The sequence below is a fragment of the Stigmatopora nigra genome, chromosome 4, assembly GCF_051989575.1.
Source record: "Stigmatopora nigra isolate UIUO_SnigA chromosome 4, RoL_Snig_1.1, whole genome shotgun sequence".
NCBI classification, from domain to species: Eukaryota; Metazoa; Chordata; class Actinopteri; order Syngnathiformes; family Syngnathidae; genus Stigmatopora; species Stigmatopora nigra.
The window spans coordinates 9,442,150-9,462,063 of NC_135511.1; the positions used below are offsets into that span (position 1 = coordinate 9,442,150).

The 19,914-nt window shown below is 38.5% G+C and overlaps 1 protein-coding gene across 6 annotated transcripts in view; it reads left to right on the top strand.

Annotated features, from left to right (window-relative positions):
- LOC144195985 (3',5'-cyclic-AMP phosphodiesterase 4D-like) overlaps window positions 1-19,914 on the top strand; it is a 118,865-nt gene that overhangs the window by 6,076 nt on the left and 92,875 nt on the right. For 3 of the 6 annotated variants that reach the window (XM_077715936.1, XM_077715937.1, XM_077715938.1), the window contains 2 exons: window positions 4,519-4,623; window positions 13,706-13,944. In XM_077715936.1, the coding sequence (XP_077572062.1) occupies window positions 4,579-4,623; window positions 13,706-13,944 (284 nt within the window). In that variant the 5' untranslated portion in view covers window positions 4,519-4,578. Of the gene's footprint in view, window positions 1-4,518; window positions 4,624-9,043; window positions 9,181-9,580; window positions 9,599-13,705; window positions 13,945-19,914 lie in introns of those variants that run through there. The other 3 variants (XM_077715941.1, XM_077715942.1, XM_077715940.1) reach the window with 3 other exon arrangements.

The window sequence follows — 19,914 nt, forward strand, 5'->3', positions numbered from 1 at the left end:
TTTTGAGAAGAACAACTTCTCCATCATGATTAAATACCTTGATTTTAATTTCACACAGTTTCCACTCCACTCCCCTGCTGTGATGACCCAATTTCACAGCACAAAAAGCAAATAACAATATGAGAGGTGCGTGAGTCATACTTGACACTTGGAGACAAGATGCAAGACCTTGGTAGGGTTTCAGCAGCTAATTTACATTTCAAGTAAATATATTTCATCACCCTGCCAAATTGCTGTGAAATTGTTTCGAGGTGCTACAAAGGTCTGGCTGCAAGTCAACAGATGAATGGCAAGAGAAATTCAGGTTAATGCATCCAATATCACACTGTCCTAAAGCCAATAGCACCAACTGACATCTATTGTTTCCCATGGGTATGAGTTGAGGTGTGTGTGTGTCTATGGGAGATTGCATTACACTAACTGAGAGCACCTCAGTGCGTTGATTGCAGTTGATTTATGAAGGAAAAGCCTGTGGGAGTGGAAAGGACAAGACAAGGTCATGCTAACCCATTCGCTGAAGATCCTTACCTTAGGTCTCACTGCATATAACATCATCTTAGAAAACTCCTTTAAAAAAAAAAAAAAAAAACCGGCCTGGTGCACAATTGTTGCACCACTTGGAGGAGCCACTGCTGCATTGGAACATGCATAGATGATGGTTTCTATTCATTTATTCTTTTTAAAAGGGTCTAATTGTATTAATCAAGACATTAGTAAAGCAAGAAAAGGAGTAACGAATAACATTTTATTTGGGAAAAACTTGGTAAACATTCTCAATGATATCATAAATAAGACAGAGGAATATGTTGGTTACACTTTCTATTTTTTCCACCATGTATGTATGATTCCATGGTTCATTCGAGGAGGGTGGAATGAACTTGCTCATTTGCATAAGCAATATACTATACTCTGCCCTACTCATCGTTCTGGGTCGTCTCTCAGAGAAGGAGCCTTTTTAGACATTTTAGAATTCCTATCTAATTTAATTTGATACTTTGTTCCATGTTTCATTAATAATTCTCATTTTCATTTGCTAAGAATTGTATGTCATTATCGTCTGTTCACTCAAGAGCATAAAAAATATATATATCTGTCTCAAGAGAAAGTCGACTATGGCTATCATTCCCTCGACTTCATTTCTCTTCATTTGCAAAGCCCACAGTTTGGGGAACACTTGTCACATCTACTTTACTATCAACATAATTCATTTCTTTGCATCTTCTTGGTTCTAAAGATGACACTGATGCCAGTTTATTTTTGTAAAGTATAGCTGAACTGGGTGCACAGCGCTTTTGATCATTCAAAACTTTAAAAATAAATTCATTAATTTTCCGAAAAACTTCGCGGGGATGCAGCAGCCTATTCCCGCTAACTAGGGGCACAAAAAGATGGACAGCCATTCTCACTCACACCTAGGGGCAATTTAAAATGTCCAACCAGCCTACCATGCATGTTTTTAGATGTGGGAGGAAACCCCTGTACCTGGAGAAAACCCACACAAACCTGGGGAGAACATGCAAACACCACACAGTAAGGATCTACTTGGAATCAAACCCTCAAACCTAGAACCGACGTGCTAACCACTCGTCCACTAGGCCACTTTAAAAAATCCTCTTTTCAAAAATTGTCCCGACTAACAAATTTACATTATTTGTGCAAGTTAACACATTTCCAAACTCTAGTAAAAGTAGATATATTGATATCTACTTTCACCTTAGGTGACCAGTAAATATGGCTAGAAAGGCGAGTCGCATGCATAAAGATTTCACACAAATTGGACATCTTTTATTATGATTGTCAACAGAACTGTATTGTACTGAGAAGCCAGGGCAGAGATGTGCTGTCCTACTACATCCCAAGTTATATGTTTGCCATGGAATGACAAATGTCATCCATCAAGGGTTGGGTAAGATCTATGATATTATTTGCTAAACTTCCTGGTGGCCTCTCAGTACTTGATGCGGCTTCACAAGCGCTCATTTTGACAGGTGCTCCATTTCAGTAAATAAGAATCTAAGCTTGTCTAGGTAATGCACAAGCGCCCACGGAGTTTCGCAAATGGAACAAAAACCCCTCTTGATTAACATGGCGCACGCATGTGCTCCTTTGCCTTCAAAGAGAATAAAAGCTTCAACCAACTCTTCTCAACTGATAGGACAGCGACGATAAAAGGTTGAGATACTTTCGAGGGATTATTCAACGAACAGCCTTGACATAGAAAGAAAAAAAATCACGCAGCATACTGAAATTCAAAAGCCCCTTTAGACAGCTGTGGGCAAGTGGACCCTTCACGTCCCGATTGTGTTTTTTTGTCCCCTCCCTCTCACTTGCTTAATGTGATGAATTGTCATCACACTTACCAATGGTTGAACATTGAATAAAAATGCATAACTGGAGCACATTGGCCTTCATAGACGAAGCAATATAGTGGAGTTTACTTTTTGTTCATCAGAGGTATGATTTGTTAAGGATTGCATCGTAATTATGGTGTCTATCAAAGGGCCCTCACTGATTGGATATTGATTTTTTTTTAAATCAGACGGCAATAAAAGTGTTAAGCTTTTATGTGACAGTCTGCAATTTTAAAAACAAATATTGGTGCACCCAACATTGATGCGCAAACTAACATTTTTTTTTACATTCCCTCGTGTGTACTACTGTTCACATATTCTCCACTTGCTTGTATTGGTGTCTTACTGCTCCCTGAAAATCCTCCCATGTTCCTAAAACACGCATGATTTGTTAATTAATTACTTTAGATTGTCCACATTATGTGTGAAAATTCATTTTCCCGTACCCTGGTAAGACACTGTGATGTCCTAGGATCAGCAGTGGCTTGACACAAGGAATGTGACATTTGTCGCCAATTACTTTGCTTGACAATTCTCCAGAGGCTCCAGTTATCCTTGTTTCTCCAGCAACTTTTCCTCATACTTTTTCCCTTCCTCTTACTTTTCTGCTGTATTATGCTTATTTAAAAAACTCTGCGTTACAACTAGCTTCTTCAGCAAAGACATTTTGTGACCTTTTGAAGGGAGTCGATTACTGGCTTCTGTACATTAGTGTAATTTGCAGTTTAAATGCTTAAACCCCAAGAAAAAGAAATATGATGATAAAGTAATAACCATATCCAGAATTATCTCACCTTAAGGCTGCAGCTGCAGTTTTATTCAATTACAAATTGTCAGTCAGTAATGTTTTATTCTTCGTATTTGTCTTTGTTCATGTGAAATGAGGAAAAAAGAACAGCATGTTGCATTAAAAAGTGCCTATTTTATCCCTATTTTACTATTACTTTAAGATATAATGTTTGCTGAATGTCTTATGAATTCAAATAGTTGAGTTGTTGAGATACAAGGCACTCCTACACCAACTATAATGATCATGGACAACTTGCTTAATGATCTTTAGCTCACTGAGAAGACTGCACCCTTGCTAAAAACTAAAGGAACAACTTCCCTTTCAGCTCAGACTGAAATCAACCCCCTGGGGTTACTCCAAGTCACCCGCACCACTCCCGCTGATTTTTCAAGCACACCAAGAGTCACAAAAATGAAACTTTTCTCTTTAAAGCCAGCACTCTCCTTACACAACATTTGGCAGAACTGAACAATCACAATTTAAAAAAAAAAAAGACACATTTATAATGATTTGAACGTCCATTGCTGTGAATGGCAGTCATTTAATTGTACCTTTTAATCTTTTTTCTTTACTTATAGTTTTGAGACAACCTAACACTAAAAGAGAGAGAACAGAGCTGCATGTTATTTTTAGTCAGTAACTTATTATGCCAATAAGAGCAGCAGTTTACTTGAGTTACCAACAGATGCAAAAGGTCAGCTCTTTCAGGATAGGATGTTCATTAGCATCACTCAGAATTGACTTGCTGTAGCAAGAGCTCCAAGGAAGTCCACCACTGACTGATAGATATAGGAATGATTTCCTCCTTTTTATTTTTATTTTTTTACAACTAAACTCAAAGGTTAACTCATTTAGCTGAGTGAAAAGAATATTCAAGGCAGGGACCGTGTGGGCCCCATATTTAATTCCGGCAATTAGATGTGCCATTCTGCTTGGAGTTCTTGGGGATTTTTCTAGCTCCAAAGGTTTTCCACTCGGTATAGGACATTCAGTTCAGTCATGTTCAAAAAAAGACAATAAAATGAGAGGGAGTCAGCCAGGCAGGTGTAGACTGAGGGTTATTAGTACAAGTAAACATAACAGGGTTGTGTAACTCTGGTTGTTAATTCACTGACCTTTACCTTTTACTGCCTAATGCATTCTCATAGGCCAGTGAATCCCTGTATGACCCCCACACTCATGCTTGCACACATATGCATTGTAAACACAGACTTGGTTGTCAGGGAGATCCCAGCGGCCTCGGGCTCTGATGAGATCAACACAAAAATCTAAATGTTTCCAATTGTTGGTTTATGTACAGATGTTAATGGAGTATCTCCTCAAGCTTCCTTCGCAACACACACACACACACACATCTTTTTTCTCCCCCTTTGCCAGCCCCCATCCTGTTCAAGCGTGTGAGTGAGTCCTGCGTTGTTTTCAGAGGTGGAGCTCACCATGCACAAAAATGACCTGTCTGTGGATGCTACCAAGCTCGACAGTGTGAGTAAACTACACCTCAATCACTGTGATGTACTTGTATCTTCATGATAATCATCCTAATTTCCCCTTTAAAATCCACACAGAAATTACAAGACAATATGCAGTCAATGTACAGTTGAAATGAATTGCGGTACAATTTTGTTGTATTAAAATGTAATTAAACTCCCTTTTTCCAGCAAATTCTGACATAGTTATGTGAAACAATTTACAGGAATATTATAAATCTTGGAAAGTAAAAGTGGCATTTAAAACAAATAAAAAGAGCAACTAAATAGAAGGAATTAAAAAAATGTTTCTTAGGAAATTAATTAGCTTTGCCATAGAGACAAGCATGTAAATGTGAACGCAAAAAAAAAAAAACCTCATAGATGGTGTTTAGCCCCCTGACTGGATTGGTTTCTAGCATGGTGCTTCTCCAGGCACACCCAATTGACAGGACCCCTGGAGGTAGCCCCCAAACAGGCATTTGCATCGATAAGGAAGATTCACTGGCCTGCCAAATATCTAATGTCCTGTACTTTGGAAGAATGGATTCTTCAGTGGTTAAAGGGTTCTTTTTACTTTATAATCTTGAAGAACGGGAAGAAATGTGTAGAGGCTACAAATGAATTTAAGTAAAACAAAAACTGTAGAATCAGGTTACACCAATTCGTCAAAAGTATGAACTGTTGTGAAAAAAAATGCATTTTCTCATTGTGAGACATCAAGGACTGGGAAACTAGGGAAAAAAATGGTTGTCTGTGCCATATTGTCCATTATGTTCCCCCTAGGAGAAAAAATGGTTTGTGTCTATTGTCTGGTCAACACTCACCTTCACCTTGGTGGATGAAAAAAGCCGCTTGTGTGATGTTTCTCATTGTCATTTCACAAAGAATGACCAATCTTTATTTATCCTAACGGTGAAAGGTATCTCCATGACTAAATCCACCCAGCCCCTAGCAAAATAGTGACCTTGCACTGTTACTGAACTCTTGATTAATGACTACCACAGCAATGCGGACACCATGACGCATTAGCTGGCCATTGGTGTGACATTTGCAAATGTTGGTAAGGGTAGATCAACACTCTATGACGCTCAATAGTACGTTAAACTGTTTTTTTCTCTAAAACAACTGGAAACCTTTTCATTCATATGACTAAACGAAAAATACATGTTTCCTAAATGCAATCTAGTAGATGTGATTCAAGGATATTGGGCAGGCAAGCAGAGCATCACTATAAGGTTCAAGGTGGAGGAAAGGAACAAGCGTGGACATCTAGAGGACGGCTAATTAAAGGCTTTGAGGCGAATTTAGCATTCAAAGATGGAGCCAGTCGCGTTTCTTGTCGAGGGAGGGATGCAGGACCATACTGATGAATGTGCTCTTGCTCACAATGATTTTGAGGGTGGCACACCCAATCATTCGCAGTTATTGAAGAATAGTCATGAGTCACCTTATCAGCGTCGCCTTGGCAACACAGATGCAACTGTAGCCCCAGTGAACGAGCCAAGAGAATGGGACAAAATGCACCTCGCCATCAATTCCTGCGCACACATCTCAGTTGCTACATAAAGCTGCGAGGGTGGGCTTGCAGCCAGGTGCGAGAGAACGTACACAGCGGATAATGGACAGAAATTTCATTTCACGCAAGGAAACAGCCAAAAACTAGGCTTTTAATTTGTGAAATCAAATGGATCCAGTAAAAAATAACAAAAGAAAGCATGGGCACTCAGGTAAAAGATGAGGCTGATGTGAGGAAGATTGAGTGACGAATTACATTAAACAATGTTAGTGCAGGGTGACATGATAAGAGAGATGGAAAAGTGACAGCTGCAGGAAATAAGCAGTCATTATATGGAACAATAGATTGAAAAGGCTGATGAGTCTTTAAATCTCCAGCGGTAACATTTTTTGTAGTGATGACAACAGTGCTTGCATTTAATGATTGCCCTAACTACTCAGCATATTAATTCTGTTGACTTTGAGTCCCAAAAGGCTCTTTATTTGTTTTGCTAAAGCAAAGCATCTTATTAGTGCAGGAAAGAGCAATTTGTTCATTCTGCATTGTCTGTACCATTTTTCCCTCATGGGGGGCTGTGGCGGTCCTGGAGCTGATCCCAGGTGACAATGTGGGGAGAAGCGGGGTACACGCTGAATTGTTATCCAGCTAATCACATGCCACAATGAGACAAACCTGGACCTTTTCACACTGGGCTGCCGCTAGTGTGAACGAGCTTTTAGCCTTGATTTCCTCAAGTGCAGTGTGCATATTTGAAGACTGCTTGATTTAATGACTTCCCCAATGACAATTGAGAATCAACGTCCCTTAAAGTAGAAGCTGTTATTTAAGGAAAGCTGGTGATTATAAAACAGAGCAACACAAAGAGTGGCGGTTACAGTAATCAGGATCGTCTTTATCAGTAATTGGCCAGGCCAAATGATTTGTTTTGTGAGCAACTGCTTATCTACCCCCTTTATTTATTCATAATAGTGAGCAATCTTCGGAATATTTGAAAAAAAAATATCTAAATGTATTATGCAGTGCCTGATATTGCACATGTCTCTAAACATTGCCAAAATTAATTTGTTTTAGCTGTCTGATACCAAAATGTTGTATTGTTTTTGTTTGTCTGCTTCCCTGACTTGGTCCTGTCCTCATGTAATAGGTGGAGGGGTTAGCTGGCCTACTATTTATTCATTATTAAGAACTCTTCCAAAAGAAAACATCACCAGCCGCTCACCATTCTCATTTCACAGTCTGTTGAGCACGTTTAAAATGGGATTAATCTCGCAGGTGTTTGGCAGCATGCTTCGTGAGAGCATTGGCTTGACGTATGGAGAGTGATTTGTGAACTCTTTTCGGGAAGGCCGCTATGCTGATTTCATGGCACGATAAAGCAACCATCCCTTCGGGGTCAAAGTGTAGCAGTTTTCAATTCATGCCTGACAAAGTGGATTTTCTCTTCCATGACAAACCAAATATAAATATCAGACTCTTGCAGTAGAAAGGCTGAATACATTGACAGGGATGCTATTTCTTTTTCTTCAGTGTTGTTCTCCGACATTGGCTTTTTGTACAAAATGACAGTAAATGTGATGCATTTGTTGCGATAAATTGCTCGCGCCCCAAAAAGCTCTAGCTCATTATTCACTGTGAACAAGAAGGAGAAGTAGTAGAAAATGGTTTAATGCATATGCCGTTGTGTGTTGTTTGGGATACATAGTCTCCATATGTCTTTCTGGGCTGGTAATTTGTGTGTGTCGGTATATTCCTGATATTGTGTATTGTAGAGGAGTGTGGTCTTCCTTACCAACTTGGCTAGATGATCCTCAAACGTGATTCAGAATTTTGCAGTCCGGTAAAATGATTATCAATGAAAATTTGATGATAAAGGCAAATAATTTGTTGAAAATCCACCCGATGGTGCTGTCGTTCTTTAGCCTAACTTTGGTGCCAATGACGTGGAATCGATTCCTGTTTGGTGGCGTTGCGATTGCGAGTGTGAATGGTCTCTAGGTGTGTCCTACAACTGACAGGTGACCAGTCTAGGGTGGCTTTTGGACCAAGTCACCTGACATAGAGTCCAGGACCTTGCGACCCGGACAAGAATAAGTGATGTTGAAAATGGATGAATTAACAAATTTGTTGAGAAATGACACAGATTGCAATTCAAAGCCATATTAGACAAAAATAGTTATTGTCATATATGTTCTTGGAGCATTTTTTAAAATGAAAATTACATGTTAGGCACCTATTGTGAAGAAATCATAGCATAATCAGTGTCTGCTAGAAGTTTAATTGTTATTTTCTCTTACATTATCTGCCCAAATTTTCTGAAAAACATGCAAAATACTCCACTCTTTAATTTAATAGTATGCTATTTGACGACATTTGGCAAAGATGTGAAGCCTGTCATAAAACATGGTCAGTTTATAAGAAAGGTTTTGTGAAACAAGTGAGCTCGATAGCCATTTTTTTTAACACATTCAGGATTCATGGTCTAAAATAGCCAGGTGAAACAGCATATAATTGGTTGTTAAAACACACACTCACTCATGGACGCAGAACTACACACATCCTGTAAATTCCAGGGTGCAGCCGATAAACATCTCCTTTTAAAACTGTAGACCATATGTTCATGTTTATAAGTCTGTATGTATAAGGATAGGTGTTACTTACAGTATGTAAAAGTAAAAATAAATGGCTAACAATATTTTACAAAAACAAGTGCGTATTAACCGCATTTTATAAGTCATACCTTTAGATTGTCAAATGTAATTAAGTAAAAAGTACAAAACTAAGTGTTTTATACTGTTAATTTTAGCTGATTCAAACATAGGTGGTAGTAAAACGTTGACAAACAATTCAGGCTCAAGGATTATATAAATAACTGAAACATTTACTTAAAATGATTGGCAAGTTTTGATTTTTTTTACAGTATGTGTGCATGTTGAAGATAGCATCTTCACAAGGAATATTGACATCACTTTTACCACTCAAAATCTCAAGCCCTCTCTTTGGGAGTGACAAGATACAAAAGAAGCTTTCATCAAGATAAGGATCAAAAAGCTTTCCGTGAGTGTCTTTCAAGAGTATATATCCACGACGGCTTGAGAAAAATGAGGGCATTCAATTCAATTTTTTTTTCTTAAATGGTAATAGAGCACTTCTCTGATTGTAACCTTTCTTAATAATCTCCTTCAGCCCTTTTTAAAAAACTCTCCTTTCACTCACTTTACTTTGCGTCTCTGGCTCAGTTCAGAATTCCTTTTAAGATCACTTCTCCGATGTCATCCCGCAGAGAAGAATTATGGAATAGCCCAATGAAAAGTTGTGCGTTTTTCACAAATTATCATATTTTTTTGTGGCTCCTTCAATGATCTTGCTGCAGGAAACCAGGGAGGGGTCCCTCAGAATCCTGGCAAGACTCTAGTGCCTGAAGCAGATGGTGCAGATGGAATAAGCAGCAATGAGATAAATTGACTTGAGAAAAGTGAGCCATCAACATGCCAATGTCTTTACATTGAATATTTATTTATTTTGTTCTTCTTTCGATCCAGCACAAACAATTTAACCAATGAGGTTTTTGCTGAAAAGCACCTGGCTGTAATCCACCGATTGCACTTCCGAGATAACAGATTGGTGCAAAGGTGTCATATTGTTGGGATGGATATAAAATCTGCGCCCACAGCAGCCCTTTGTGGAATAGTTTCCTCAACCCTAAGGGCCCACACGTATACCCTTAGCCGTTTACCTATGTGTCCACTCCAGTCCACTTCTGACATCACTGAAGGTCGTAACTCAAAAACAAAATCCAAGATACAAGCGACTAAAATTAGTTTAGGTGCAGGTTGTCCTGGCTCTCCCTTAGATGTCAATGCAGGGTTGCTGCTTCTCCACATTGAGAGGAGCCAGATGAGGTGCCTCGGGCATATTATAAGGATGTCCCCTTGATGCCTACCTGGTGAAGTGTTCACGGATTATTCCATTGGAAGGAGGCCCCAGGGTTGACCCGGGTAGGCTTTGTCTTACAGCTGGCCTTGGACTGACTCACGATCCCCCTGGAGGAGTTAAATGAAGTTGCTGGGGGGACGGAAGACTTGGCGTCACTGCTGAAGCTGAACAATGGGAGCTGATTCATTGTTGGATTCATCTGAGTCAGATAGCAAATGAGGTGCAAGTCTAGCATTAGGTTGATTCAAAATTAAACTTACTGTCATAGTTCAATACAATCAAAGGTGAGTTCCCCTTTAGTAGTCCAACTGGATTCTTTTCAAACTTTGTAGTCTTCATTTAGATTCTGCACTATAACTAGGGTATCAGTTTAAATGAATGGTGCTGTGAATGAGGGTTATTAAGGCCTATGGATTAGTTCCAAAGGTAAAAACAGCTTTCCTTCTCAGTTTCTAATCAGCTTCCTTAAGGTTGAGGGAGAGACTGACTGACCATAGGGTTGTTTGCATTGATTTGTTCTGTTCTCCAGCAGCCGCCAAATTTCTCGAAATGGCCCGGGGAAACCAGCAATTTATTTTGGACTGAAAGAAATTGTTCTCTAGGAATGGCACAGAGGGTAACAGTCAAGACTGCAGCATACGTTGTTGCTGTGGCTTGAACATGAAATAAGATCCAAAAAGCAATACTCTCTTTGAGATTGGATTCTGTGTTTATCTTCCTCTCTAAATGATTAATCCATATTATAAAAAAAGTATTGGTCAGTCCTTTGTCAAACCAACCGTACATATAATGGAGCTTGATGATAGATGTGAAAGAATTTGATCTTTAGTTCAATGACAATCTCTAGGTAGAGAACCAAGTAAGTCAGACAATGGAAAAATGGAAATATTTTCGTTTTTTTCATGCAAGTATTTAAACACTTAAATTCAGGTCTTCTGCTGCAGACTACCTCAGCAGCAATGAGCACAAGAGATAGAAACAATGCTTTGCTAAGCTCATTTGAAACTCCCAGAACAGCAGAAGCAACTGTGATGACTGCCATTAATCTTAAAAAAAAAAAAAAAAAAACAAGAGCCCAACACCTGCTAGCTTTCTGCCTACATGAAAAGTCACCCTTTTTTAAAGACCCAAGGTGCTGTAGAGCAATAATTTGACCTTCCACAATTCAAATGGAATGACTCGACCTCCAATGAAAGTACATCTCAAAAGGAGAAGAGTGCAGAAGTGACACACTAGGCTAATTAACCTTCATATGATAAAGTGTCTCTTGAGACATTTGGTGCCTGATTTACTAAAGGTTTGAAAAAAAACTGCTTAATTGATTGCACAGACAAACAATGGTTTTAGATGATCCACTAATCAGGCATAACTACCATTGCTTCTGCTGAATGAACTAAACTGCAGCACAGTTTATGTGCATATTATTACTGGATTTTATGGAGATTTATTAATTTAGCACATACACTGTGAGTCATCAAACTCGAGATGACTTGTGCTGGATAATTTTGTTCTATAAGTGTTAAGTAAGGTACAAACCAGAAAAGCAGTGGTGTAGTCATGAGAAGAAATTCTATTTTTTAAAATATCCCCCCAAAAAAGAATCACAAAATAAACAGGATGTGGCGGCTGGAGAAAAGTTTGTTTTTAAGGTAAACAATTATGTAACACGCCCACCAATGGAAGTAATACGTACTGTCCAATTTATTGCCCCCGCCCCCTCTTTGGATTTGAGTCCAGATTAATGACTGATTCAACGACTGCCACATTTTATATAATACAGTGGACAAGCAGAATGATAGCAATATCCTGTTTATCTTTATCACATTTAGGGTGTTAACAGGTATTATAATTTAGCTAATTGAGTAATGAGATTAATCATTCTGTCTTCAGCCTGCTTAAATAGAGAGTTAACTAAATCGCTTCCCTTACTCCCCTCACTCTGATGATGAGTATAATGTACGTAATTATGTGCAAATGGCTGTTCAATTGCTTTCTGAATGAGGATTGACATGTTGACGGATTCCCACTCATGCGAGTTATTGCTTTGTGAGGCTTTTTTTTTTTGCTGTTACATTCTCCATTTTCTGTTTAATTGTTTTGTGTCATCCCACCCAATGGTACCAAATATTTCCGTTCTATCTACCAGTGTGTCCATCGCCAACTGACCAGAATGAAGCAGGGATGTCAATCTTACATGACCAAACCTTGTAAATAGATAACTAAGCAAGACAGCTCTGGCAAGAAACCCTGATTTTTTTTACACAATGATTTGGACCTAAAATAGCTAGAGGTAGCATTTTGACCAAAAGTCTTCCTGCAATTAATCATTCATTTGTTATTCCATCAATGCAATATGAGACAAAATGTTCTCATTTGACTTGTGGCGGCATAACAGGTTATCGGTAAGAAAAGTGGATTAGGGTCTCCTTTAGGTTTTAATTACTCTGCCTCTCTATCAGTATTAAAAGCTTGTGGCAATTGATCTAAATGTCCTCGGTAATAAACCCCTTTTGGTTAAATAGATAGCGGTCTCGCAATATTTGATCAGTCAAACAACTACATGTTAACTCAAATAGAAGAGTACTTTACAGGACTTACTGGGCCTTGTAGAAGATAAGATGGCAAGAGGAACAACAGCAAATAAATGTCTCAGGCTAATCCAACCATGACCTTTTTGTAGTAAACCAGATAGTTTAAATGGGACTTTCTCTAGAGGTGGACTTTATTGTGTCTATTTTTAGTGAGGGACAGTACTGCTTGTACACAAGATGTGGAACTATCACCTGGAAAAGAGCAGCGTGAAATGTTCTAGTTGACGTGTGAGCCTTGCTTACAAGGCAAGCATCGTTATTCATGCCCAGCAAATGAAAACCACTCCGTTTTGGGGCAAGATAAATTGTCGCTATATCGGCTTCAATTTATCATGCTTATTCAGCTTGCGCATTTGTAACTGTGCGTTCATGTGTGCCCAGAATCAAGGATACCCCTGCGAGCGCTTGATAGGCAAATAACTGATTACCTTTCTACTCTCCCTAAGGGCACTTAACGCCGAGAAACCCAAACAAAACAAATAATAGACAACGTTAAATTGATCTCCATCTAGTCCACTTCCTGCCATCTGAGCCTTGGGTGCATTGTGTGTTCAATAAAAGGAGAAACAAAATTGAAAGAAAACAACTCATTCTAGAGTTCAGTACATCACCATCCTGACTGAAGGAAATGAGTCATTTGTCTGACTATAATAGAGTAAGTCTGTTTCTCAGCATTGCAGCTGTCTTCAATATATATGGGCATCGTTTAAATAATCCGTTCATTTTATGCTACATCGATCAATTTAATGTGCTTCTTCTTAGTTTACCTTGGTGCTTAGAAGTAACCCCGCAGGAAATCATGCCATAATTTGCAATAAAAGCAATCTACCTCAGTGTGACTGGAAGCAACAGAAGCGCATAATAAAAATAGCTGCAGCAGCTTTGCCTAACTGAGTCACATTATGGATCATGGCTTTTGCGCCTTTAGGGTAATAAAACCTGCTTATTTTGTAGGATTCTCTGACAGTCTACCTGTTTTTTTAGGACAGGACTGTCAGATTTTTCTCTTCTATCTTTGCATTCTCATAATTCTGTTTTCTGTACCTATCCCTTAGGTGTCTGATGAGTCGACGGACCCCCAAGAGACGGAGTCTGTCACCTGCATGGAGCCCTTTTTGGTGCGGAGGCTGTCCTGCCGGACTGTGCAGCTGCCCCCTCTGGCCTTCAGACAGGCTGAGCAGATGTATTTTGAACGCAAAGTGGACGCCGATACTATCACCGTTCCTCCACGGCCGAATACTCTGCCCCTCCGTATTCCACCTCTCATCGCAATTACATCTGCAGAAACTGGCAGGTATGACAGCATGTGCATTTTTTTTTATGTCAAATGCAGGAAGAAATTTCAGGATGAATTGTGTTTATCTGTAATGAGGGTGATAATCATGGTTCTCAAATTGAGATTTGGGAATGCAAAATAATTAGGAATAGTCATTTAGGAGCCCAAATTCTCATTAACATGTATTGTCACATTAACATGATATATTTGCATAATTAAGGCAGTTTTAAACCAAATGTGTTCTATTACAGGAAAACTCATTTTTGTTTTCTAGATTATATTCTTTTTTATGACTAAATAAATCTTTACCAGGATCAAATTAGGAATTAAAGAATACATTTAGACTGTCAAAAAATATACAAATATTTCTTCTGTATTACACAACAAGATATGAATATCCGTTCATTCATGTTCTGGACTGTTTATCCTCACAAGGCTTGCAGGGGGTGCTGGAGCCTTATCTCAGTCCATCTATGGTTCAAAGTACAACAAGAGCGACAATCATTCACACCCACACTCATATCTCTGGCCAATTTAGAATGGTCAGCCAGCCTACCCAGAATGGTTTGGGATGTGAGAGAAAAAACGGATTACCCGGGGAAAACCCACACAAGCCTGGGGAGAAGAGGCCACGCAGGAAGGTTCAAAACCTGGTATTGAATCCTCGAAGTCAGAACTGTGAGCCCAACCACTCCCACCTACACTAATACTATGTTTTGATGAATTATAGTTAGACAACCAGGGATGTGTGAAAAACTCTAGCTAGCCTCACAGAAGTAATTAATTCAATCTTGAGTGATGCTTAACTGAGAGAGCAAGTCTGTCTGCACATTGGGAGCACGACCTTGCCATGAGTGAGAGAGAAATGACAACCCTTCAAGAAAGCAAGATGTTCCGGAGTATGTTTAGCACAAGTCAGGCTTGAGAGACAAATAAGCATCTCATTCGGTGCTTCGTATGAAAAGATAGTTTTCCCAAAGGGGAAATCGGTACCATATCCAAGTAGTTGAAATGGATTAATTTCACGGTCAAATGCAGCTGTCAGTGGAAGTCCGTCAAAAGATAAAGAAGGTATCCCCTGACTTGGCCTTGATCGTTAAATCAGGAGTCAATATAGAATTTTTGTACATCAGTCACGTTGTCTGGGTGTTCACTTGTCCCAAAGCTCTTGTCATTGTGAATTAGTAACACTTTTTCTCTCTCTTCTTCATCATGTTGTTTTTCTCCTTGCCAAAATTTTGGGCAGACCTGCAGTGCATGGATAAACAAGGACATGAATAAGGCTCAATTGAAATGAGGGGTTCGTAAAAAGGAAAGGAAACAATTGATGATTGAGATGCAAAAATAACAGAAAAGAAATTCCAGTATCCTGTAGAGATAAGAGAACGTGAAGAGCACACTTTTATACTGTACCAAAAAAGGCCTTCTGCGTTTCCGACATTTCTGAGGCTTTGTTTAAAATCTTTCCCCAAACAATACAGCAGCTGCGACACCTGTTTTTTTTAAATTACAGCCAGAGGAGAAAGACAACCCAATGGCAATAATGAGCGTATTTGTTGTTTTTCCCAGAAAAGATGAAAGATAGTGAAAGGTGTATGGGATTAGAGGAGAAAATATAATTTTCCTTAGATCACTTTCATTTTCAAATTAGTTGGATTTTCTTATTATGTCATAATTTACCCTTCTGTTGACCTTTGGTGTCGCCATACATTTTGGAACAAAGAAAATATCCAAATTATCCATTACCATGAATAATGTTCTCGTACTACTATAAATGCAGACATTTAAATATATACATGCATGTCATTTTGTCAAACTCTAACACTCAATTCTTATAAATTAAGTACTTTTTATATCTGATCTTTTTTACATTCTAATTTTTTTAATGTGTAATCACTAAGGGGCGACTTATGGATGGATGTATACACTAGATGGACGCATTAATAAATCGATAGTAGTTTGATGAATGTATAGGTGTAATGGATGGCTTGAGACGGAGTCAAAGTCATGATGGATAAATGGTCAGATGAAGCCATGGATAACTATGATGGATTGGGAGATAAAAATAGAATAAAAAGAAGGCTTTGTGGATAGATGGTAACAGGAGATGGATAGCTTGATGACTGGTTGAGCAAATGGATGAATAGGTGGACAAACAGCTAAAGGAATAAATGGAGTTCATCTTGTGTGTTCCAAAATGCGGGTGGACATCACATTTGTGTTGAACTAGACTTGGTGTTTCCCATAGGAAATAATAAGAGAATTATACTGGAAATAGTATTTGAATGACCCTATGACTATATATGAATTCATTCATTTATTCATCTTCTGTTCTGAATATCCTCACCAAGGCCGTGAGGGTGCTGGAGCCTATCCTAGCATTATAAGGACTGTAGGCGACGTAAACCCTCAGGGTTGAAGGGGTGCGGGAGCCTCACAACCGTGCAACTATAAAACTGAATTTACGGCCGTACGGCAACAATATAAACTTTAACGAGTGTTGACATATTGTGCTGAGTCAGAGCAACATTTATGTTCCTGTGGTCATCATCAAATTTTTCTTTTGATGCAGTACCATCTATTCTCAAGGGCCAGTTAAATATTGTAAATATTGGCAGTTAATTATTGTATATGGACATAATGTGCAGAACAAAAATCTTCTTCTTGCTTTGGTGCTAATTTTGGACTGGTTTTCTGAACTATTTTTTGCTGACACATGTTTAGGACAAACATTTCATGAATTTGCTGATGTGGACAGCAAAAGGGAACTCCAGTTTCCACAAGGGCAGGGGTGTCATGGTCATTTTGGTTCTGTAATTGAATCTGAAAATGTTTAAAATTCCCTAACAAACAATATATATATTATATACAGTTACATAGATTCTCCAGGCGCACAGTCACTTTAAGGTCACAAGGTAGAAGTGCTTGCCAACCAAGTCGTGATCCATCTTTCCAAATGGCCCTCTAATTTCTATAGTCACTGATAAAAGCAGACCAGTATTTCTTCTTCATTGAACTGTTGCAAAAAACTTTACTTTACTCGAATACATTAGGGGATATTGACTTTGCTGTTTATGTTAAGTCAATTATTAATCTTCAACTCACTCTCTTAGGATAGGAAAAAAAGTTATATAAATGAATTAAAACAGAGCCAACAGTGATTTGGGTGGAAGGCGATGGTAAAACATCTTCTACGGCAACCAGAGCAGGTTTTCTGATGCCCTCAGAGTGTAACAGCTTGCATTGATGGGAATATTCCACAACAGACAGATTTGAGCTATATTTTTCTAAGACCAATATTAATGCAATTCAAAGTAATAAGGTGCTCTATTCAAAGTCAACTGCTAAGGGGTCAAAACTCTCTGGATGAAGGAGCCAATCCCAGCCAACTATGGACACTATTAGATGGACAACCATTCACACTCACACTCATACTGAGGGGCAATTTAGAGTGTTCAGCCAGCCTACCATGCATGTTTTTGTAATGTGGGAGGAAACTGGAGTACCCGGAGAAAGCCCACACAGGTCCAGGGAAAACATGCAAACTCCACACAGGTGGACAGACCTGGATTTGAACCCAGAACCACAGAATTGTGAGGCCATCGCGCTAACCACTCTAGCTGCTGGGCCGCCTGATAACAAATATGTGTGTTTTTACATTTTGGAATACAGCCATTTCTTTGTTATGATTTTTGATTGATAAATAACTAAGAAAAGTTGTTTTATTATTATCAGAGTTGGCTGCTGTTGAACAGTTTGGCCTAATATATACTACATATTGTGTTGTGACATAAAATGTGGCATTTGGCATTTCTGGATAAAGGCTATTTATTAAGCAGTCCAGCAAGTGTGACAGCTTTTATACTGTGTTATTTATTTTGCATCAAATACATGAATATAAAATTTGACAGTGGCGAGAAAATGGGTTATGCAGGGAATTTTAACAAAGGCCATGCATCTTTTCTTTGCTTCAGGCTTGACTCATTCATAATTCAATATGTAATGTGGAGAGCTTTACAGACGTCCCAAGCTGTGATAATACCAGCGTCAACATTTGGGTGTATCGGCAATGATACATGCATTCCGAAAACAGTCTGAGGCATTAATGAAAAAAGCAAATATGTGTGTGTGTGCCTAGAGTGCCACTCTAGGTTTTCATTACTGCCTCTTGATTGAAAGCATTGGTTCTGTGAAATTTACATCTGAGCTTCTGAAGGCACGTGCAAATGTTTACGGGCAAGGGTGAAGTTTCTGCTAAACATTGTGATAATAATAAACTGTTTGTATAATTGTTTTCAAACAACATACTGGAGAAGCAACACAGAGTATCAAAACTCAAATCACCAGATGTTCACGCGACACTGCAGACATTTTATATCAAGTGGTTGCGGTAGAAAATAGTCCATATAGTAATTATGGTGCCATTCTTTAACTAATTGTAATCAATGTTCAAGAAAAAACAAAACCGGTTTTGTCATAGGCTGGGAACTGCACACTAACACGCAGCCTGGCTTTTGTAATTATTATGGATTGCTGTGGTAAATATCTATTTTTTTTTTAGAAAGTCTGGAGTTGCGAGGGCCTCAAAAAAATCCATTCTTTTTAGTCACAGTTCTGCAGTATGTAAAACATTAATTTTCATTCAATCAATGCTTGCTGAAAAAGCCTGTTAGCATTGGTCCCAAACTGGGCAGTTGGTACTTTATAATCTTCATTACCAGCACAAATACATATTATTATTTATTTATTTATTGATTATTTATTTGTCTGACTCTTTATTTTTTGTGCACTTACATGGAGGAAGCTTTAAATCTCATTATACTAGTATAATGACAATAAAAGCATTAAATTCAACTTGTAAGCACATTAATATCTAATTGAGGTATAATTTAAATAGTGCTTAGAGAATTAATTATAATTAATAATCTATCATCAAATGACTCCATCAAAAATATAAACTGAGAGTACTGCATGCCAGGTGTGTTAAAAATAAGTCGGCCATCTGTTGTTTTGTTTGAAGGTTATGCCAGGACACTTTCTCGCCAAGGACCTTGTTTAAACTTGAATACTAACTTAAATGATAGGAAATGTGTGTGGATAGTGTACAAGAGCACACACATACCTCAGCTCAGCAAAACCACGCTGTTGCTGCTTGCTTTGTGAACTGTGTGTCATCACACTTAACCTGCCGCCATAGTTTTCCGTCACCTTGTTTGGGAGGAAAATTACACTTGTTAAGAGTGGAGATTGCATTTCCCGCACTATTAGTTTCTAGATAAATGGCCGTACGCCTCAAGAGTTATGTGCAAGATAAACACATGCACCTGGCAACCCAAATGCGTGTATATATATTGCTCAGGAAATAGTGGCAAGCTTCAGGGTATCTTTGATGAACTGGGTGGATTTATTTTTTTACAGTCTGATATTATCGGTGGCACAGCTTGTTGTGATGCCTTGTGATGGATTGGCCACCAGTCCAGGTTGTGTACCCAGTCTCTCCTTTAAAGTTAGTTGGGAGGGGCTTCATTTCACCGAGACCCTAATGATAACAAGGACACTGTAGAAAATGGAAATATGAATGGTATTGCACTTGAGCTACAGTCTCTAACCACCACACACACACACTTTATCTTTATTCAACACAACGTACGTAAGAAGATTTTTTTTTCTTACTATCTTTATAAAAAGGAATAAGAGATACTATGGTTCCTTTTTTTTAAAAAGCCGATTAAATGTTTTGTCTGAATTTAGTTCTTCAAGGTGACCTTCTATTATTTTTTTCTAACTTTTAATTTCATTTTATCAAGTTTGGGAGACAATATGTATAGAAAATGAGCGGAATGTCCCTTTTCAAGCTATCTTAGTCAGTCATTCTCAATTGCAATTCCAAACAGCCGGACTCTCATTGATATGTAGCTGACTGGATCAAATTTTAATATTTAATGTTTTAATTTAAACTCTTTGCACTGTTTAGCCTTTGGCAAATGG